The sequence below is a fragment of the Erythranthe guttata genome, chromosome 12, assembly GCF_056151865.1.
Source record: "Erythranthe guttata isolate IM_541 chromosome 12, IM_541, whole genome shotgun sequence".
Taxonomy (NCBI): Eukaryota; Viridiplantae; Streptophyta; class Magnoliopsida; order Lamiales; family Phrymaceae; genus Erythranthe; species Erythranthe guttata.
This window is the reverse complement of record NC_142544.1, coordinates 13,177,994-13,200,918: the sequence shown is the minus strand read 5'-3', so window position 1 is coordinate 13,200,918 and position 22,925 is coordinate 13,177,994. Positions and strand designations below refer to the sequence as shown.

Here is a 22,925-nt window from a genome sequence, read left to right as displayed (position 1 = left end):
GGAATCGTGATCGCGCATTTCCACAATTGTTACTTTGTTTATAAGTTTATTACAGAAAACAAAAATATTGTAACTTTACGAATTTTAATTGGAGAGATTTTAATTTAGGTTCAATTGTTTTTAGAATAACTTGAAAAGAACCATGTTACGTAATTTGTAAGCATACAGCTCATGAGTAAAGTAAACAATCGTCTGAATTATTTTCTATGAGTTTCGACAATTAAAACATTAAATAGACGTGAATCATGTGATATGCCAATAGTTTTAACATGCTTGTATAGTCAATTATATATACTTCATGCGGTAAGCAGTTATTACTTATTAGAATTATTTTCTCTGTGTTGCAATAATTGAACCAAGTAGACGTAAATTATATAGTTGGTAAAGAGTTTACTGAATTTATTAGCACCCATTGTTTTATCGAAAGGCTAATCAACTTCAGGTATTATAAATATGGCACTTTAGAAATAAGCTCATTAATGGGTATTTATTTGTAAAGAGGTACAGATAATAAATTCTTTTATAAAAAAATTCACACATGGTTTAGAGATTTGTAAAAGACTAAAATCGCCCCTCACATTTTAATATGCTCCAATTTCATCATTTAATTTAATCTAACCTCAATTTGACCCAAACATTACAAACTATTCAATTTTGACCGCTGATCTCCGGCGTTGAATTTTTTTTTTCCTTCCTAATTTTTCAGCCACCGGTTTCCACCGATGCACCGCCGGTCTCAGGTGTTGACTTTTTCGTTTTTTTTTTTGAATTTTTTTTCTTTAACATCTTTTTGCCCCCCGTTTAAACAACAATATTGCTGTGGTTGACAGTAATATTGACAATATTATTGTTAAACACAGTAAAAGTAACTATACTATAGTTTAACACATTAATATTTATATATTAATCTCTAGCACTAGGGGTGTGCGCGGGCCATAAACCCGCGGGTTCTATCAAAACCCGCCTTCGTCCCGTCTAACAACGGTTCTAGATTTTGAAGAACCAAACTTGTGGGTTTTCAACAGGTTTACCATAGGCGGGTCCATGGTGGATTTATAGTAGGACCCAACATTTACGGGTCGAAACCCATTATCGTCTAAACCATTTTTTTTTGTTAATAGTTTATAAGTTTTACGCGAGAATAATTTCCATTTTATCTTTTTTTTTCAAAAAAAAAAAGTCAAAAGTGAATTTTTGTGGTCAAAATTGATTAAATTGGGGTTACAATTAAGAATTGAGTGTAAATGGTTGGAGGTAATTTTGTCATATACATTAATGTTTCCTTTATTTATAATACATATTAAAGGGATGGACTTATTGGCGAAATAAATATAGCCCCTAAACCTAGAATAATAAAGATGGTTAGTCAGGGACTTATGCACAAAAACCCCTTATAATAGGCCATGAGCCCCTCAAATGAAACTTAATTTGGACTAAATGACAAGTTCAAATCCAATATTTTAATTAGATCCTTAGTTTGAAATAATATATGAGCCACATCCTTAATTTTTTTATCCCTATCTTACCCTTATACTCTAAATCCTATAACATATACATTCACGTTCAATTTAGATTTATTTTTCGTCTTTTTGTTTTCTCTTTGTCTCACACATTCTATCTTTCTTTCCATCTTTCTCTCACACGTTCTCTCTATTATCTCTCATGTTTTCTCTCTATCTCCATTTCTCACTCGTTTTTTTTTTCTTTCTCATCTATATATATATCTCTTTTTTTCTTCAGTAATAGCACGAAGGCCGCCGCCAGCGGCAACAGAGGGTGCAGGAGCAGGGGCGGTGGATCGAGGGTGTTGTGGTGGAGGCGGCGATGGCTGGCGCTATCGTAGTGGAGGCGGTGAAGGCAGGGGGCTGTACGGGCGGGGGGCTGTGATTATAGTCATGATGTTATGGAAAATATGTTTTGACTAATTAATTGGATTTGATATTCTTACGTTTTAAGAGATTTTTGCTTGGTTTTGGTTCAAATGGCAGATTAGGTTTTTCCAATGTTGGTAGGTGATTATGGTCGCGAACGCTGCCATCGTTGGTTGCTAGGGTTGGTGGCGGCTGCGTTGGCTGCTACGGTTGGCGAAGGCTGGGAGATTTTGGGGGCTAGGGTTTGATAGTAAAGCATATTACACGATAGTATACTATTGTACACCACTACACCGTAGTATATTATAGTACATCGTAGTATACTATAATCTACTACAGACAAATTGAAAAATATGTAAATCGAAAAAAAAAAATAGCATGTTTTTTTTGTTTTTTTTGGTGTAATTTTCAATATTATGTAAAAAAAAAGGGAAAAAAAGAAGTTTTTATAATTGTGTATAAAATGTTAAAATGAACAAAAAAAAAAAGAAGACAGACGGATATTCTGAAGATAAAAAAAAATTAAAAAGTATTAGATGGAAATATGAAAATATTAAATGCATAATAAATAAAGTGCTAAATGCAATTTGTAATTTACTTAGTGCATATTTCTAATTTGTGAGTGGAGAGGCATTTTCGCAATGAATTTTATGAAGAATGTGAAGCAAAAGTTTAGTTAAACTTGTCACTTAATTCAAATAAGTATTGTCACTAGAGACATATATCCTAATACCCCTTATAAATATAAATATTATCCTCTTTATAATGTATTTTTTTGGCCTATAAACCCCTGACAATTAAGTTTTTAGGGTGTAGTTTAATAAATTGAATAATAGAGGATTTTTTTTCTAATGAGTTAAAATATGAAGTTTCTTAACAGTTAGTGAAGACAAATGAGTGCCGAATGCAATAAACCCTTGGTGAAATCCACCTAAATTATTGACTAAATAAATCCATGACCCTTGCTATAAAATCTCATTCTCCATTCAAAATTCACTTAGTAGGGTTAGTAATCGAGCCATGTGAATCGAGTTCGGGTTGCTCAAGCTCGCATACTATCGGGTCTCGTTACTATAGGCTCAAGCTCATATACCATCGAACCTTATTAGTATAGGCTCAAACTCGACTCATGTATTTTTTTAGATTTCAAATTTATATGGGGCCTTATTACTATAAAACTGTACTGAGTAATTTTTATTTTTTTTTTTTTATGAAAAAACAAGTGATAAACAAGATTTACACCCATTTAAAGCCAATCCAAAGAAACCCTATATAATTTTGCAAGTTATTGGGAAAATTTGGAAATTAACAAGACTGAAAGAAGTAAAAGGAAAAAAAAATTAGTATCTCTTATTATTGGAAACGTTTTATATTTTCAAATTAGGGTGATAAATTTCAGCAATTGAGTTTGGGTGAGTATCTTTCATTTGATTCCTGTTTTGCATATTGTCACCACCACCACTTATTTTTTTTTTTTAGTTTTGATTTTGTTTTTTCAAAATAGAATTAATGATATTGAAGGGTCTATAATTTCTTTATCTACTGGGCCACGAGCTCAATATTGAAGACCACTACCATCGATGCCCAATCACCTTCAGGTTATGGCCCGACTATCTCAATTAAGGTATAAATAAATGTTTTAACTCATTCCTTAAGGTACGTCCTATTATCTGAACAAAACATGTATACTTTGGACTATTTCTACTGTGTGCACGTCTGACTTGAGCGTCGAAGGAGTTTCCGCCGGACCAACCCCGGGCTTAGCTTACGTGTTCTATGATCGCATGTATCTCAAGGTCATCAAACTCGTGAGGTAGGGATCCACTTTACTCTTCCAGCTCATCCTACTTCAACTCTCTAAGGTGATCTAACACTAGCATGATCAAGAACAATCTTATACAGTTGTAATTTGTTTGTTGAGCCATATCATTAAAATAATAAATATTATTATATATTTTATAATGTCGGACCTTATTCGGGTTGAGCCGTAGTAGACTCAAATTCGACTCATAAATAAATTGGATCTAGTAAAATGACTACAAGTCAGTATGATTCACTAAAAAATAGGCTCGGCTCAAATAAAATTAGGTCGAACCATCGAGCTTCGGTTAGGCCCGACTCAATTACAATTTTAATTAAATTTCCAAAAAGTCCGAAATTCTCAAAACCAAATATATTTTGCAATTTCAAAAATTCGCGCTTTCATCTCCTTTTACGATTTCAATTTCTTTATTTCGAAATTCACCATCCAAACAGAGCCTTGCAAAAGTGGATTTTATGCTTCTAATGGTTTTCATCAATCTGCAGAACTATAGGCTATTGCTATCTAAAAAACATAAAAAATAAAAGGCTATCAAGTGGTAAGATTAGAGCCATGTGATATTTATTTCTTTATAAGTACCATGTGATATGGCGCATGCTTCTAAACAAATATTTGATGAGTAATAAATCATATCGCAACTATCTTGTACGAGTTGGAATAATATAATCAACAAGTAGACTTTTTAAAATTTATATATCCTTTTTAAGGCCAATATGGTTATAAATTAAGTACACAATGATTTTTTAATTTTTTTTTTATTATTTTATTTTACGTATATTATATGTGCATGTTGGTGGAACCTAGGAACTCCAGAGTAGCGATCGACTATATAAAGGATAGAAGGTATCAGCATTTTTCTTACAAAACCATTTCTTAATTAAAATACGAGTTGATTCAATTAATCGGGAATTCTAAAAGATTTATGGGGCTGATAGGGAAACTGGTTTCTGGAACAAACATAAAATCGGACGGAGATGTGTTCCACGAGATCTTCAGAGAGAGGCCGCACCATGTACCGGACATGAGCCCCGATCTCGTTCAAAACTGTGACTTACATGAAGGTCAGTGGGGAACCGTCGGATCTGTCATCTTCTGGAACTACACCCATGGTAATTAATTAATTAATAACGCATTCCCTTACTTTAATTAATTCACTTTCTATAGTCTCATAATTGTCGTGTTTTCGATTAAAAAATTAAATACACAAGTTTGAAATGATTTTGTATATGTATTATCAGATGGTAAAGAGTGTGTGGCGAAAGACATAATTGAAGCGATAGATGAGGAGAAGAGGTTGGTGACTTTCAATATGGTTGAAGGAGATCTTATGGAGCTATACAAGACATTCAAAGCAACTGTTCATGTTGACACCGTCGGGGAAGACAACCTCGTCACTTGGACTTTTCATTACGAGAAACTGAATGAGGATGTTACTGAACCACACACTCTCATGGACTTGTGCGTTAAGATGACTAAAGATATTGAGTCCCACCATCTCACTAATGCCTAGTATAAAATTAACAGTAATACTATTATGAATATATATATATATATATATATATATATATATATATTCTAATATATGCTTAATAGGTAGAAGAAAAGGAGAAAGTAAAGTTAAATTGATTGACTTGATCAACGCAATTGAGTCAGTACACGGAAGTAGATACTGATGTTGAGTTGAGGGGGTTGAAATTAGGCTGCAAATTTAGACCGGATGGTCTGTTTTAATAAGAAAATCGGATGCCATAGGATGATTGACACGTGGATAATTTAAATTAAAATATAATTAGTATTTTTATAATTGGAAAAAAAAAAAAGAAAAAAGAAAAAAGAAAACCCCAGCGGAACCCGTAACCCCTCTAACCCTAATTATAATAGCGTGAGTTATTAAGAGTTAGAGTTAAAAGCGCCACATGTCAAAAAATTAGTGGAATCCGATTTATATTAAATATCGGCTCATCCGTTCAGAATTTAATCTCTTGAAATTAATTGGGGTTTTTGTGCATAAGTCCCAATTATATTTATAGGTCTAGGGGTTATATCTCTTTCACTAATAAGCTCATCCCTTTAATATGTAAATAAATGAAACATATATGTATATGACAAATTTCCCCAACCCTTTACACACAATTCTTAATTGTAACTCTAATTTAATCATTTTTTACCAAAAAAATCCAATTTTGACTTTTTTTTCAAAAATATATTTTTTGCCGCCGAATTCCGGTCTTGACTTTCGATTTTTTTTTTCAAGTATGTTTTTTTCGCCACCGGATTCCGGCGTTCACTTTTTTAGCGTTTTTTTTTCGTCCGCCGCTAAACGTTGACTGTATTGTGCTATCATTAATGGTAATTATACTGTCAATGACAGTACATTAACATAATTGTACTGTCATTGACAATACATTTGTGTAATTGTACTGCCGTTGACAGTAAGTTAACATTTTATTATTATTATTTTTATTATTATTATTATTATTATTATTATTATTATTATTATTATTATCATTATTATTATTATTATTATTATTATTATTATTATTATTATTATTATTAGTATTATTATTAGTATTATTATTATTATTATTATTATTATTATTATTATTATTATTATTATTATTATTATTATTATTATTATTATTATTATTATTATTATTATTATTATTATTATTATTATTATTATTATTACTATTGTTATTATTGTTATTATTGTTATTATTGTTATTGTTATTATTGTTATTATTATTATTATTATTATTATTATTATTATTATTATTATTATTATTATTCTTATTATTATTATTGTTATTATTCTTATTATTATTATTGTTATTATTAGTATTATTATTATTATTATTATTATTATTATTATTATTATTATTATTATTATTATTATTATTATTATTATTATTATTATTATTATTATTATTATTATTATTATTATTATTATTATTATTATTATTATTATTATTATTATTATTATTATTATTATTATTATTATTATTATTATTATTATTATTATTATTATTTTTGTTATTTTTCTTAATTTTGTTTGATTTGTTGACAAGTCAACAGAATTATAGTACTGTCGTTGACAGTAAAATAATTATAAACACAATAATATTACTGTCAACCACATCAATATTATTATTTTCTTTTGGGTTTTTTTGTTTTGTTTGAGTTATTCACGGAGTAACGTAATAATATTACTGTCTATTATTCTAATATTACTGTAAACACAATAATATTATTGTGGTTGACGGTAATATTACTGTTGTTATAGTAATATTACTGTCAACCACATCAATATTAGTATTTTGTTTGGGATTTTTTTATTTGTTCAGTTATTCATGGACTAACGTAATACTATTACTATCTATTATTGTATATTACTGTAGTTGACGGTAATATTACTGTTGTTATAGTAATTTTACTGTCAATCACAGTAATATTAATTCATTTCGTTTTTTATTATGTTTATATTTGTTGAATGGTCAACATAGTAATATTACTCTATTACACAATAATAATGAGTTTTGTTTTGTAAATATTAATGTGCTAGAGATTAAGAAAGTAATTTTACTGTGTTAAACTGTAGTATAGTTGATTTTACTGTGTTTAACAGTAATATAGTTAATATTACTGTCAATCACAACAATATTGTTGTTTAAACGGGGAAAAAAAAAGATGTTACACAAAGAAAGTTTTTTTTTTCGAAAAAGTCAACGCCGGAGACCGGCTTTGACCGCCGATCAATGCTGGAAACCGGTGGCGGAAAAATCAGGAAGGAAAAAAAAGTCAACGCTGGAGACCGGCGGTCAAGGGCGGTTGACCGGCGACGGAGGTGACGGACGAAATTGTCCATAAAAATGTGTTTTGGGTCAAAGTTGAATAATTTGTGAAATTTGTGGTCAATTTGAGGTTAAGTTAAATTAAAGGATGAAATTTGAACATAATAAAGTATGATAGGCTATCTTAGTCTTTTACAAAAATCTGGACCATGTGTAGATTTTTTTGTAAAATAATTTATTGTTTGGATCTGTTTATGAATAAGTACCCATTGATGGACTTATTTGAAAAGAGCCCAAATTAATAGGGATGCCAATTTGATCCGCACCGATGAATCCTATCCCGTCCTAAAATGGGGCGGGTATGGGGATTGAATTTTTTTTTATCGGGTACGGGTACGGGCACGGGAACGGGGACGGGTTTGCCTATACCCGCCCTGTAGACATGCCCCGTACCCTCCCCCATTATTTATATTTATGATATATGTTTATTATTTATTATATTAGATATAAATAATTGAATAGTAGTAATATATTATATATAAGCTGAGGATTTTTAGGTTTCAATTATATAATTGAATATTAATATTATAATTAAATATTGGCTTGTTTGTTAAAATAAACTTTTAAATTATGGGCACTTTACAAATAAGTCCATCAATGGGTATTTAGTCATAAAGAAGTCCAGACAATAAACTCTTTCACAAAAAAATCCACACATGGTCCAGAGGTTTGTAAAAGACTAAAATAGTCCCTCATACATTAATATGTTCCAATTTCATCCTTTAATTTATTCTAACCTCAATTTGACCCCAAATTTTATAAATTATTCAATTTTGACCCAAAACACATTTTTCACCATCGTCCGCGTTGACTTTTTTTTTTTTTTTTCTCTTCCCGATTTTTCCGCCACCGGTTTCCAGCGTTGACTTTTTCGAAAAAAAATTATTCTTTAACATCTTTTTGCCCCTCGTTCAAACAACAATATTGTTGTGATTGAGAGTAATATTAACTATATTACTGTTAAACACAATAAAATTAACTATACTACAGTTTAACACAATAGTATTGTTATATTAATTTCTAGCACAATAATATTAACACAACAAAACTCATTATTATTGTGTAATAGAGTAATAGTAATATGTTGACTGTTCAACAAAGGTAAACATAATAAAAAGCCAAAAGAATTAATATTACTGTGACCAGTTCGTTATACTTTATATGCAATGGAAGATGAAAGAATTAGTTAGTGGACTTTCTCATGGTGAAAAAGATATTGGTCGGAATGATATTTATTCTCAAGTTATTGAACCAGATAAAAGGGGAAGAGTAAAGATGTATGGAAAAGGTGCCACTGCAGTTGTAGTAATATGGAGATATTTCGAGGCGTGGTAAATTTTCAGATACATCCATGGGTAATCAGAATGAAGTTGAAGCATTAAAACAAAGAATTGATCAGCAAGAGATGCTTATAATGGGGCAAAATAAACAAATGTAAAAGCTCCTAAAAATGAATAAACAAAATTTAGGACATTATTCTCCACCATAAACCACTAGAGCCCTCTCATCATCATCTCATAGTCATTCAATCTCTCTTCGTCTTTCAACATCATCTTCTAGCAAGACGTCTTTATAGGTAACTTGACTATGAGCCCTATTTGTGAGTTATTCGGGGTTTTTTTTGGTAATCTAAATGTGAATAATAAATTGAGCTGTCATTTGACTTTTTATTTTATTTTATAACGTTGTATAGAACTGAGATCTAAGTAAATGAAGATTAATGTTGATTGTAGGTTGGAGCAAAAATATCTTTGAGAAGTATGCCTGAGTCATCTAAAGTTGTGGCTATTGGCTATGTTCAAAGTTTGGATCCATCAAAACACGTTGGACAAGTGCGTTTGGAAAATAATTGGTGTGAGGTTCACATTAATATTGGAGTTGATCCGGAAGAGGAGTTAATTCGACCAATTTCACATTTCAAAACTATTGGCGAGGCTATAGGATTGACGGTTGCTCGGTCACAATATTTGGTAATGATATATGATATATGTCATTAACAACTTCGTAGTTTATATTAGATTCATTTGACTAAATTACTGTTTCATCATATTCATAGGTTTATCTGGATACATAAAGAATTTAAAAGACTTGATTATGATTGACGGCCAGGTCATACTTTTGGATCACTTTTGAAGTTAGTTTTTAAGTTATGTACATTCTCATCCATTTACATTATTATTAGAATTTTTATTTTATTTTATGCAAACATATTTGAGAACTGTGGAAATTTTAATTCGATGGTGGAAGACGGTATATTTTGGATGTTGGATTTCTTGGTATTCAAACATTATTATAATTTTTGACATTTTGAAATGAATGAATTCAATTTGAAGAACATTTTCTTCATATTCATGCATAGGAGTTTTATTTTTTCTCGGTTGTGGGTTGAGCTTGTGTATACAATAATTTTGTTGTGTTAGTTTTACATATAAAACATTATTGTATAGTATGGGTGTATAAAAATTACACAAAATCGAAACGTCACTATAGGCACGGGAATTGGGTGTCATAAGACTACTTATCTGGACATATACGATGTCATATAATCTAACATATTAAGGCGCCTAATACCGTCACATAAAAATGTAGTTATGGTAGCTAATTTTCAATAACATGACGCTGAGGAGCGTCACAATAACACATTTTGAGACCATAAAGCCGTCACAACAAATACTTATCGAGACGCACCAAGTGTCATATAATTAACTTGTTGAGACACTCATAAACATCACAATACCACGATTTAAAGACGCCTATTGCCGTCATATAAAGAGGTAGTTACGGTGGTTAGAAAAATGTTATTGTGACGGTGGGGCATCACAACAAGATATTATGACGGCCACCTATGTGACGTTTTTTGGACGCGTCGCAATAGATGAAGCGTCACAATAGGTGGCTGAAGTGAAAGTTAAGGGCGTCATAATACAACTTTTTTGTAGTAGTGGTGAGTGACAGTAATATTACTATAACAACAGTAACCATAATAATATTATTTTGTTTACAGTAATATTACAATAATAGACAGTAATATTATTACGTTACTCCGTGAATTACTCAAATAAAACAAAAAAACCCAAAAAAATAATAATATTGATGTGGTTGACAGTAATATTATTGTGTTTATAATTATTTTACTGTCAATAACAGTAATATATTTACATTGACTTGTCACCAAATCAAACAAAATTTAAAAAAGTAACAAAAAAAAAATAATAATATTGTCTTTGACTCTAATTGTACTGTCAACGGCAGTACAATTACATAAATGTATTGTCAACGGCAGTACAATTACATAAATGTATTGTCAACGGCGGTACAATTACGTTAATGTACTGTTAGTGAAAGTATAATTACGTTAATTTACTGTCAGTGACAGTATAATTACCGTTAATGACAGCACAATTACGATCAACGATTAACGGCGGGCGTAAAAAACACTAAAAAAAATCAACACCAGAGATTGGCGGTCAACGCCAGAATCCGGTGGCAGAAAAAACAGACCATAAAAATAATTGAATAATCAACGCCACCGGCAGTAAAAAAATAATAATATTTGAAAAAAAAAAGTTTTTGAAAAAAAAAAGTCAAAATTGGATTTTTGTGGTCAAAATTGATTAATTGGGGTTACAATTCAGAATTGTGTGTAAAGGGTTGGATGTAATTTTGTCATATACATGAATGTTTCTTTTATTTATAATAAATATTAAAGAGATGGGCTTATTGGTGAAAGAGTATATATCCCCTAAACGTATAATAATAAAGATGGTTGGTTAGGAACTTGTGCACAAAAACCCCTTAAATTATAAGTAGATTGCACATTTATTTATTAAAAAAAATAGACGGGGATTTTTACCCACCCCAGTACCCATGGAGATTTTATGGGGCGGATATGGGGATTCTTTTTATAAAATTCAGGGATTTTGACGGGGATGAGGATGGACAGGGATGGGGATTGCATAACCCGCCCCCATATCCATCCCATTATCATCCGTAGAAATTACCCCTTAAACAACAAATATGTAAAAAAAAAAAAAAAGAGGGGAATAAAGAGGATAAGTGGCACTTCGTACCGTTGAATTACATGAATTTGACACTCTGCACAATTCAATTGAAACAATAGCACCTTACGCCCTCCAAATTACAAATTCGTTGGTACTTTGCACCCTCTTCTCCTTTTGGCTTAAGAAAATGAGGAGCAACTGGTTATGTGAGACATGAAAAAGGGCATATTTGACATTTACTAATTTCTTAGTAAGTTAAAAACATTGACTAACTCTATTCTTCATTTTGCACATTATTTTTCCATCCACTACCTTCTTCTCTAGAAAGAAAAAACTACTCCGGTTTTACTTTTCTTCTTTAATTGTTCTCCATGCCTACAAAATATTCTCATCCAGTAGCATTTCCACGTATTGCCTTCTTTAAGTGGCGGGTGCAAGCTTCTGCTTCGCTCAAAAGTGCAGTTTCTTGTGAAGCTACAACAACGAAATAGGCTGAGCTGTTGTATCCCATAGGCGACACGATTCAGACCTTTCTGCACCTCTTCGAGAAGGGATTGTGAAATTCGTCTTAAGAGAGCGACCTAATCCGCGCCTCACCTTGCCTATTCGACGAATTAGTTTTCAATTTTTGCAGCAGATTTCCAACAATATGTCTTGAGTTTTGTAACTTAGACATTCACATATAATTTATCCTATGCAAGATTGGTTAATTCACGACGAAGTTGAGAGATGCGCGTCCCATTGTATATTGTTGGAATAAGGAACTGTGGTGGAATGTTGTTCTTTTTTTAATGGTAAAGTGTCAAGTACACTCCTGAGAAGTACAAAGCTCAAACCCCAACCAATACATGTTCGTATTTTGTTTTAATATTTTTGACTTTTTTAAATATTTAGGATACTGTATTCTAAGGGCACTTTACAAATAAGTCCATCAATGGATACTTATTCATAAATAGATCCAAACAATAAATTATTTTACAAAAAAGTCCACACATGTTCCAAAGGTTTGTAAAAGACTAAAATAGCCCCACATGTTATAATATGCTCCAATTTCATCCTTTAATTTAATCTAACCCCAATTTGACCCAAAACTTTACAAATTATTCAATTTTGACCCAAAATATTGTTTTATGTACAATTTCGTCCGTCACCGCTGGTGACCGCCGGTCTTTGGCGTTGACTTTTTTTTTTTCTTTCTGATTTTTCTGCCGGTTTCCGGTGTTGACTTTTTTTTTTCTTCCTGATTTTTCCGCCGCCAGTTTCCGCCGTTGACCGACGGTCAACGCCGATCTTCGGCTTTGACTTTTTCGATTTTTTTTTCTTAAACATCCCCCCCCCCCCCCCCCCGTTTAATAACTATATTACTGTTAAACACAGTAAAATTAACTATACTACAGTTTAACACAGTAATATGGTTATACTAATGTCTAGTACAGTGTTATTAACACAACAAAACTCATTATTATTGTGTAATAGAGTAATATTAATACGTTGAACGTTCAACAAATGTAAACATAATAAAAAGCCAAAAAAATTAATATTACTATGAATGACAACAATATTACTATAACAATAGTAATATTACCGTCAACCATAGTAATATTATAATAATAGACAGTAATATTATTACGTGTTACTCCGTGAATAAATCAAACAAAACAAAAAACCCAAAAAAATAGATGTATCTTTAAATTCTTACAAAAAATTATATATTTGTGGTACTACTTTTTAAATATACATTTAAAATCTTTTATATATATATATATATATATATATATATATATATATATATATATATATATATATATATATATATATATATATATATATATATATATATATATATAACATATAATTTGCGGTGATAATTTAAGATTGACTAAAGATTTTGCTACTTGCAACTTTAATTAATTTACAATTTTTCGAACATTTTCACCAATTTTATTTCTAAATATTTCCTAAATTATTCCAAAATTTGTAATAATCTTTTTATATTTGAAGTTTTTACATATTTTTATTATTTTATTATTTTATGTGTATGCTATTTATAAAAGACTAAAATAGTCCCTCATACTTTAATATGCTTCAAATTCATCATTAATTTAATTTAACCTCAATTTGACCCCAAATTTCATAAATTATTCAATTTTGACCCAAAACACATTTTTATGGACAAATTCGTCCGTCACCGTCGTTGACCGCCAGTCAACCGCCGGTCTCTGGCCTTGATTTTTTTTTTCTTCCGGATTTTTTCGCCGGTTTCCGGCGTTGACTTTTTTTTTCTCTTCCGGATTTTTTCGCCGGTTTCCGGCATTGACTTTTTTGAATATTTTTTTTCCTTTCTGTAATATTTTTTTTTTCGTTTAAACAACAATATTGTTGTGATTGACAATAATATTAACTATATTACTGTTAAACACAGTAAAATTTACTATACTACAGTTTAACACATTAATATTGTTATATTAATCTCTAGCACAGTAATATTAACACAACAAAACCCATTATTATTGTGTAATAACTAATATTACTATGTTGACCGTTCAACAAATGTAAACATAATAAAAAGCCAAAAGAATTAATATTACTATGAATGACAACAATATTACTATAACAATAGTAATATTACCGTCAACAATAGTAATATTACAATAATAGACAATATTACGTATTACTCCGTGAATAACTCAAACAAAACAAAAAACCCAAAAAAATTAATTATACTGATGTGGTTGACAGTAACATTACTATAACAACAATAATATTACCGTCAACCACAGTAATATTATTGTGCTTACAGTAATATTACAATAATATACAGTAATATTATTATGTTACTCCGTGAATAACTCAAATAAAACAAAAAAAAATCAAAAAAATAATAATATTGATGTGGTTGACAATAATATTATTGTGTTTACAGTCATTTGACTGTCAACGACAGTAATATAATTACGTTGACTTGTCAACAACTAAATTGTCACAAAATAAAAGAATAGAAGGCGACTGGAACTGAAAATCTTGAAGTAACTGCTTGATCCATACCAACTCACTAGACACCACCGCCAAAGCTCTATATTCTGCCTCAGCTGAGGATCTGGCTACGGTAGGTTGTTTCTTGGACTTCCAAGAAATCAAGGAATCACCAATGAGCACACAAAAACCCGAAGTGCTCTTCCGAGTGTCTGAACAAGAACCCCAATCTGCATCTGAGAAAGCCTTAATGGTGAGGGAAGACTGAGCAGAAAAGAACACTCCTTTGCCTGGGGCTGATTTAAGATATCTCAAAAGATGATGTGCGGCTTGTAAATGAGGAACTCTTGGCTGAGAAACAAATTGACTCAACTTGTGGACTGCATAGGTTATATCAGGCCTGGTCAAAGTGAGATAGAGGAGTCTACCGACAAGTCGTCGGTAAACCGAGAAATATGGAACCAACTCTCCATCTTCATTATTCAACTGTTGCTTAGGATCCATGGGAAGCTTAGCTGGTTTGCAGTCTAAGTAGCCAGAATCAGTAAGGAGATTGATCACATATTGTCTCTTGGAAATGGTGATACCAGCAGTAGTCTGTGCCACTTCAATTCCAAGGAAAAACTTCATTTTACCTAAATCTTTGAGCTTGAAATGAGATTGAACTGAGTTTTCAACCGAGCAATAGCAGATGGAGAAGGTCCTGCAATAACCATATCATCAATATAAACAATTAGTGCAAGAAAAGACGTACCATACCCTCTAGTAAAAAGAGAATAATCAGATGTTGATTGTAGGAAACCAAGCTAAATTAAAGCTTCAGTAAATTTCTTGTTCCACTGCCTGGAGGCTTGTCTCAAGCCATAAAGTGACTTGTTGAGCCGGCATACTGATCGAGGCTGAGTTTCAGAGGTGGACAATTTTGGTTGATAACCTTGTGGTAAATCCATAAAAACTTCTTCTTTGAGGTCTCCATTTAAGAAGGCATTATTTACATCTAACTGGTGAAGTTCCCATTTATGGATAGCAGCTAAAGCTAACAAGACTTTGATCACAGGGGAGAATGTATCAATAAAGTCCACTCATTATGGCTGAGTGAAACCTCGGGCCACCAACCGGGCCTTAAACCTGTCAACAGTACCATCATGTTTTCTTTTGATTTTGTACACGCACTTACAACTGATGGTGTGCTTATCTTGAGGTAATGGCACCACTGTCCAAGTGTGATTGTTCTCAAGCGTTGTGAGCTCTTCATTCATAGCTGTAATCCAAGCAGGATTTTTAATGGCCTGTTTGTATGTAGCTGGCTCAATATCTGAAGAAGTATTTAAAGTATAGCCTAGAAAATTGGATGAGAGTTTACTGTAGTTCAGATAATTTGCAATAGGATATAAGGAACCATAAACTGTATTGCACTTGAAATCTTGTAAATAAGCAGGAGGTTTTACAGTTTTGGAGGATTTTCTTGGCTGCGGTTGAGCATTCCCATGAGGAACAGTACCATGAATAGTGACTTGACGCTGAGAAGTACTAGGAATATTACCAGGAAGCTGATATGGATCAGCATCAAGATATAACTCATCAATAGGTATTAAAAGAAGGAATAACAGGAGATGTATCAAACTGATTTGCAAAAAGAAAACTATGATTTTTATAGGCAAAAGGAAAAATAGTTTCATGAAAAACAACATCCTGAGAGACAATAACTTGATGAGTTTGTAAATCATAAACTTTATAACCTTTAACACCAATAGGGTAGCTAATGAAAACACAAGGAGTGGCTCTTGGCTCAAATTTGGATTTATGAACTGGAGAAGAAGAGACAAAAGCTAAGCAACCAAAAACCTTTAGAAAAGTATAAATAAAGGACTTTCCTGCATAAAGTAATTCAAAAGGACATAAATTCTTAAGATTATAGGCTGGAGTTCTATTAATCAAAAACACTGTTATAGAGACACAATCACTCCAAAATTCAATAGGCATATTGAAAAAACAAAGATCTAGCCAAATTTAAAATGTGTTGATGTTTTCTCTCCACAACAACATTTTGTTGTGGAGTATACACACAACTAAATTGATGTAAAACACCTAGATTAGCAAATAACTGTTTAAATTGCAACTCTTGAGTATTATAATTAGACCTGAAAACTTTAACTTTGGTTCCAAACTGAGTTTCAACCATTTTAAAAAATGCAGGTATAATAGACAAAACATCAGATTTAGCTCTTAGAAGATGAATCCAAGTAAATCTAGAGAAATCATCAACCAAAGTTACAAAATATCTGAAACAAGCATGAGATGAGATTTTGTAAGGACCCCAAATATCGCAGTGAATAAGATCAAATATTTTTTAAGAAGAAGAGATACTGGCAGAAAATTTTAATCTTTTATGTTTAGCCAAAAGGGCAAATATAGCAACAAGAGTTATCAACAGCTTTGCTCATAGGCAAGGAAAACTTATGAACTAACAAATCAAGTTTAGGCTTAGGAATGTGGCCCAATCTACTATGCCAAACAGTGGCAGAAACTTTATTATAAAAAGAGATATGAGTTTTATTACAAAACACTGAATCAAAAACTGCAGAATCCAGAACATACAATCCATCAATTTTGTTACCCTTGCCAATCTTCGTCAAAGACTTGGCCTGATAAATGAGAAAGGAAGCATCACCAAAAAGAACATGAAACTGAGTTTTGTATAAAAGAGCACTAACAGAAATTAAATTGAACTTATACGATGGAACATAGAAGACATTGGTCAATATCAAATCTTGAGATAATTTGACAGTACCAATGAACATAACTTGAACCATAGAAGAATCTGGCAAAATAACTCGAGCATTGGATATATGAATCAAATCAGTAAATAAAGATTTATTATTGTAAATGTGCCTAGAAGCCCCAGAGTCAATTATCCAATGACTGGGCAAAAACGAGGAATTTAAAAGAGCTGCATAACAGATACTTGACACACATGAAATGTGAAGTCTCAGCTGCAGAATTGTTCATGTTGTTCTGTGTAGCATTGGGCTGTTGACTTGCCAGTTGATTTGAGAAGTAAGCAAGTAACTGCTGACATTGGTTAGCAGACATATTGGGAAACAAAGTAGGAGAAATATTCTGAGTTTGAAGAACACTTCCTGAATTAGAAGAACAGTCCAGAGGAGATTCAAATTCAGAAACTTGATTGACTGAGAAATTTTTGTGTTGAGCTGAGTTATAACCATGAGCAGTGGCTGGAGGAAGTCGTGGCTTAACCTTGTATCCAGGTGGATATCCATGAAGTTTATAACACTTTTCTATGGTGTGACCATAGATACTACAGTGAGTACAAAAACCTCTTGATTTTCTTGTAGGGCCTGAATTGTAGAATTGATTATTTGTAGATCGCCTTGAGTATGTATCACCCTTGGCCGAAAATGCCATGGAACTAGATGCATCAGAAGTAGATGCTTGAATTGATCTCTGTCTTTCTTCTTGGGAAACTAGAGAGAACACCTTGTTGATAGGTGGCAGAGGATCCATCAAAAGTATTTGCCCCCGAGTAGAAGTCAAGGATTCATTTAATCCCATCAAGAAAGCCATTACATACTCCTGGTCATAGTGAGCAGTCAATTTTGCCACACCACCACAGGTGCAAGAACCACAAGTGCAAGAAGGACTAAAATGTGAAAGTTCATCCCAGATGGAATTCAATCTTGTAAAGTAGACATTAATCGACTGTTGCTCCTGAGTGAGATTTGATAAATCTCTCCTTGATTGAAAAATTCTAGGTCCATTAGTCTGAGAAAACCAGTATTGAGATCATTCCATATTTATTGGGCAGATTCATAGAACATGATACTCGGTTGAATAGCTGGTGAAACAATGTTTAAAATCCAGGAAATTACTATACTATTGTTGCGTACCCAAGCATTTCGGAGAGCAGCATCTTCCGTGATTGGAAGAGGAATTGTGCCATCAACAAACCCCAATTTATTCTTCACTATAAGCGAAATCTTCATCGCACGACTCCAGGAGGCGAAGTTATCTTCTGTGAGTAATTGCGAGACTAAAATAAGACCGGGACCATCAGAGGGATGAAGATAGTAAGGGCTCGAAACATCATCCACTCGGCGAGTCGCCATGGATAAACAGAGATCCAGATGCGAAAAACTTGAATTGACGCGAAATTGAAACGAAAAATTGATTCAGAGGTGCGGAAGAACGAAAGAAATCAACTAAACTGATACCATGTTAAGATTTACAATCGTGGAATTTTGGGAACCGCCATTAATGGCTTAGAGAGGATGAAGAAGAACAGATATTTTATTCTGATTGTGGAGAAAAGTTTTACAAGTGAATTGAATACACGTCATATGTGATGTGTAATATATATAGCTATAAAGACTAACAACTAACTTAAAACTTAAAAGGGAAAAGCGTGTTTTACATAAACACGTCTTCTGTAAAACAATAAAAATAAAATAAATTAAAATATATATAAAAAGAGGAAAAATCTAATATGCTAATACCTTCACATCAAAACAAGCCTCTACTTTCCTTTGGAGTAATATCTGATGTCCAATACGCCGATATTCCCGACGGCCACTCGTTTCTCAGGGGGTCCCACGCTATTACCGCCACAGTCTCCACATGCTACAAAGAGCAGTAAAAAATTGGAACCATCAAAATCTCAAATTCTCAATCAACTTCGGTGACATCGTTGACGGGTTTTTCCATAAACACCAATCTCTAACTTCCGTCAACAAATTTCGTCTATTCAACGGGCCCACGTATCACATGATCGTCAACCACTGTCTCTACAACCTCCCCCGCGACAAGCTACTCCCACTGCTAAACATCCGTAACCCTAATTCTATCGCGTATTATGAGTTTTCCCCAATTGCCGAGTTTCAATTCGTAGTCCTCGATGGATATGACGTGAGCGCAATCGGTTGGCCTAAAGACCACCCGAACACTAAAAAGGCCGTAAATTTTCTCGCGAAACCCTAATTCGAACAAGAATTCTCCGAACGGGCTTATCATACGGGATAGAAGGTTCCTTATGTTCAACGGGGCCGTTGGGAAAGAGCGAATCAAGTGGCTTGATCGAGTTCTTGGAGATGCAACGAAGTTGGATCAAAAAGTGGGGATAAGGGTGCCATGTACCGTTGGATTCGGACGCGTCGTCCAATGAAGCATTGTTGTGGAACTATAACGAAGTGATGGATGTGGTCCATCGGTATAGTTGCGTAAAGGCTTGTTTGGCGGGCCACGATCACAAAGGCAGATACTCGGTCGATTCTCATGGGGTCCACCATCGGATTCTTGAAGCGGCATTAGAGTGCCCACCGGGGACGGACGCTTTCGGGCGTATCGATGTTTTTCACGATCGGTTGTTGCTATGTGGTGAAGATTGATTGAAGACTCATGAAATGGTGTTTTAGTTGATGTAATGCAGATCATTGAGTGTGTTATGGAAGATGGACAAAGTTTAAATTAGATACTATAATTCGTGTGAATGTAAACGAATTAATACAACTCGTATCGTTACATATAAATGCTTTAAGTTGCATGCTTCTTATATATGGTCAGTGTTTTAAAGGATTTTTTTTTGTTCTTACTGTGTTTGATAGGCTTGATTGACCTGATTATAAAAAATTAAACACATGTGAATTCAAAATATAAAATGACATTTGTTATTAGTTTAAATTACAACCACCCCTAAGGGGTGGTTAAATTATGAAAGACTCTCTCTTGTTTGGATAATTACAATCACCTCATCAATTATGAATCTTTTTACATGTCCCCATTTTAGCTCCATATATATTTTGAAACAAAATAATGATGTCTTTTTTGGCTTGTAAAAATCAGATTGTGGTGCATCATAAACTGTATTTTTGCACAAAACGATACAAAATAGAGAACATTTCACGAAAATTGAGAAGATTCTGTTGAATTTGACACCATAAAGATGAATGTGTAAGAAGGTTCACAGTTGATGGTAGTTATAATTAACGAAACAAGAGGGTATTTTTCATAATTTAATCATACCTCAGGGGGACGGCTGTAATTTACCCTTGTTATTAGCATACAAAATTTTAACAAAATTTTTGTATTTCGCCATTTTCGATCCAAACGTTTATGGGTTTGAAAAAAATAGGAAAAATAATTTTCATTTTGATATCCTTAAATTCAGATTTTTTTGAAATTGAAATTGGAATTTATACGCGATTTCGATTTTCGATCCAATTTTAATTTTCTGAATTCCAAAAGTTCCAATCTGAAAAATTCTGATTTGGAAAAATATTCTTTTCATTCCAGTTATCGAAATTTCTATTTTCAATTTTTTTTGGAACATAAGGGAACTTAATTTTCTTCTTTTCTTCCATTTTTTTAATCCATTTATACTTGTACTTTTTTTAAGGGCAAATTTCACTTTTAACTCCCATTCTCGATTGCATCAATTTAGCCCGTGCACTTGAAAAATTATCTCAAAATGGCCCTCACCGTTAGTTGTCAGACATTCGACCTTAACACCGATTCGTCTAAGGTAGAAAAAAAAAAAAAAACCATTCCTCTCAGTTTAAATAATTATAATATAATAATAAAACAAAACAAAAAAACGGGTTTTTGGTGACTGCCACCGTAGACTATGCTGCGAAATTGAGTTTTTGGTGGCAGAGCCGCCATGTGATTCTTGCCCCTTGTCTTGAATTGTTCTTTTGTTTTTGTTTTTGTTTTTTAATAATTATTTTAATTCAAAGGGTGTCGTTTTTGTAATTTTCAGACATTATACCAAACGGTGTTATGTCAAAGGCCTGAGAACTAACGACGAGGGTTACATTGAAACAATTTTTCAAGTGCAGATGGGAGAAAATTGATGCAATCGAGAGTGAGTGAAGTAACATTTCATTGATGCAATTTTTCAAGTTTGTAAGAACATGAATTTCATTGATCCATTTCCCTGAACCTTTTTTTCCTATTCATTTTTTTTTCTTTCTAAATTCAAGTGAGTGAAGTAACATTTTTTTGTGGGTCATCAATATCATTATAGTAATGCTTTTCATTGACGTGATTAATTTTAATACAAACTTTCTTCATTTTTTTTTGTAATATAATGTAACAGAAGGAAACATCTATTACCACCACGTGTGATCATATTCATAACCCAGAAAATTGAAATTGTAATTCAAGAAAATTATAGTTTTAAAATTAAAAGTAACTACAATTTTCTTTTAAATATATTACATTTTGACCCCTAAGTAATTAATATGCTTACAATTACCCAACAAGGGCCAAAATGACCTTTTAAGACGAATATTTCATGGAATAAAAAAGATTTCATTAAAAGTACGTAACACAGTGGGGACACTGTGTAAGACGACAATATGATGGGGATTTTCGTAATTAGACTTTACCTCAGAAGTGTTTTTTTGATAATTTGTCTAATAATTATTAAATTTATTCCCGTCACCGTGTCAATATCTTTCTTGAGCCAACTGTATAAAAGGTTTTTTCAAATAAGAAATATTGATTAGAATGGTGATCAATATTGGCAATTGTCAAAGCAAGTCTACCGGATGAATGATTAATAAAATATATATAAAATGAAACATAAAAGAGTGCATTTTAGTAGGAATTAAACCCTCTCATGATCTTGTTACTAATTAATGATTAATTAGTGATTTTACCATACTTCAAACAATATTCGGCTTCAGTACTTAAATATACTAAAATTCTTAAACACCATAATGTTATGTATAACTTACTTCTCTTTCTTTTTCATTCTGATGTTCTCTGCTTATCACTAACTATATCTTGTCATTTCCACATCAACATGAACCATTGCCCTCTCTTCTCGGTTCGTTTACTACACAAAATAACTTCAAAAGAAACAAAAAAAATTGGCTATCAAAAGTATTATTTTTGTATTAAATAAAATATTAAAAGAACTATCAAAAGCAAATTCAATTCTAATAATTCGATAAAAGAAATAAAATTCACCTAAAATCATCTCATCACATATGACAAATCAAGAGAAACGGATATTTGTAAGTTCCAAAACTAAGAAACAACAAAAAAATATTTAAGACCCAATCAAGAAGATGAGCATTCTCTCACATCATATGGTGGTTTTTTGGAGGACATAGTTGCAAATTTGTGAAACGTACTTGTAATTGTCTAGCTCATTCTCTTGCTAGCTCTATTGAACTCGGTTGCGAAAAGGGTCCTTCTCTTCCCCCCTGCTTGGCCGATATATGCCTAATAAATTTCCATTTAAAAAGAAAGATAAAAACCAACTATAAGTTCATTCCATGTATAAAACAACAAAAAAATGTAGGTGAAAATAAGCAATGACCCTCATGGAAAAATTCGATAAAGAAGACGAGCAAAAATGTTGCTGAAAAATTAGAAAATCAAA

The 22,925-nt window shown here is 32.2% G+C and overlaps 2 protein-coding genes and 1 pseudogene across 2 annotated transcripts; 2 read left to right on the top strand and 1 right to left on the bottom strand.

Moving 5' to 3' along the window:
- The first annotated feature begins 4,520 nt into the window (after nucleotides 1-4,520).
- Nucleotides 4,521-5,212, top strand: LOC105961182 (kirola). The gene is made up of 2 exons (XM_012985425.2): nucleotides 4,521-4,802; nucleotides 4,932-5,212. The coding sequence occupies exons 1-2, from the start codon at nucleotides 4,616-4,618 to the stop codon at nucleotides 5,201-5,203; spliced, it is 459 nt and encodes a 152-aa protein (XP_012840879.2). The 5' UTR covers nucleotides 4,521-4,615; the 3' UTR covers nucleotides 5,204-5,212.
- Nucleotides 5,213-14,497: 9,285 nt separating this feature from the next.
- On the bottom strand, nucleotides 14,498-18,063 carry LOC148766513 (uncharacterized). The gene is made up of 5 exons (XM_088827329.1): nucleotides 17,484-18,063; nucleotides 17,117-17,440; nucleotides 15,696-16,141; nucleotides 15,362-15,554; nucleotides 14,498-15,221 (listed from the first exon to the last, which is right to left on the bottom strand). The coding sequence occupies exons 1-5, from the start codon at nucleotides 18,041-18,043 to the stop codon at nucleotides 14,498-14,500; spliced, it is 2,247 nt and encodes a 748-aa protein (XP_088683455.1). The 5' UTR covers nucleotides 18,044-18,063.
- A 959-nt stretch (nucleotides 18,064-19,022) lies between these two features.
- LOC105961171 (manganese-dependent ADP-ribose/CDP-alcohol diphosphatase-like) lies at nucleotides 19,023-20,083 on the top strand (annotated as a pseudogene).
- Nucleotides 20,084-22,925: the final 2,842 nt, after the last annotated feature.

Coding starts and splice junctions, on each gene's coding strand:
- LOC105961182 (XM_012985425.2), top strand. CDS start 4,616: ATGGGGCTGATAGGGAAACTGGTTTCTGGAACAAACATAAAATCGGAC. Junction 4,803..4,931: donor CTTCTGGAACTACACCCATG/GTAATTAATTAA, acceptor ATGTATTATCAG/ATGGTAAAGAGTGTGTGGCG.
- LOC148766513 (XM_088827329.1), bottom strand. CDS start 18,043: ATGGATCCTCTGCCACCTATCAACAAGGTGTTCTCTCTAGTTTCCCAA. Junction 15,555..15,695: donor AGATAAGCACACCATCAGTT/GTAAGTGCGTGT, acceptor AAGTCTTGTTAG/CTTTAGCTGCTATCCATAAA. Junction 15,222..15,361: donor GGCTTGAGACAAGCCTCCAG/GCAGTGGAACAA, acceptor TGGTTATTGCAG/GACCTTCTCCATCTGCTATT.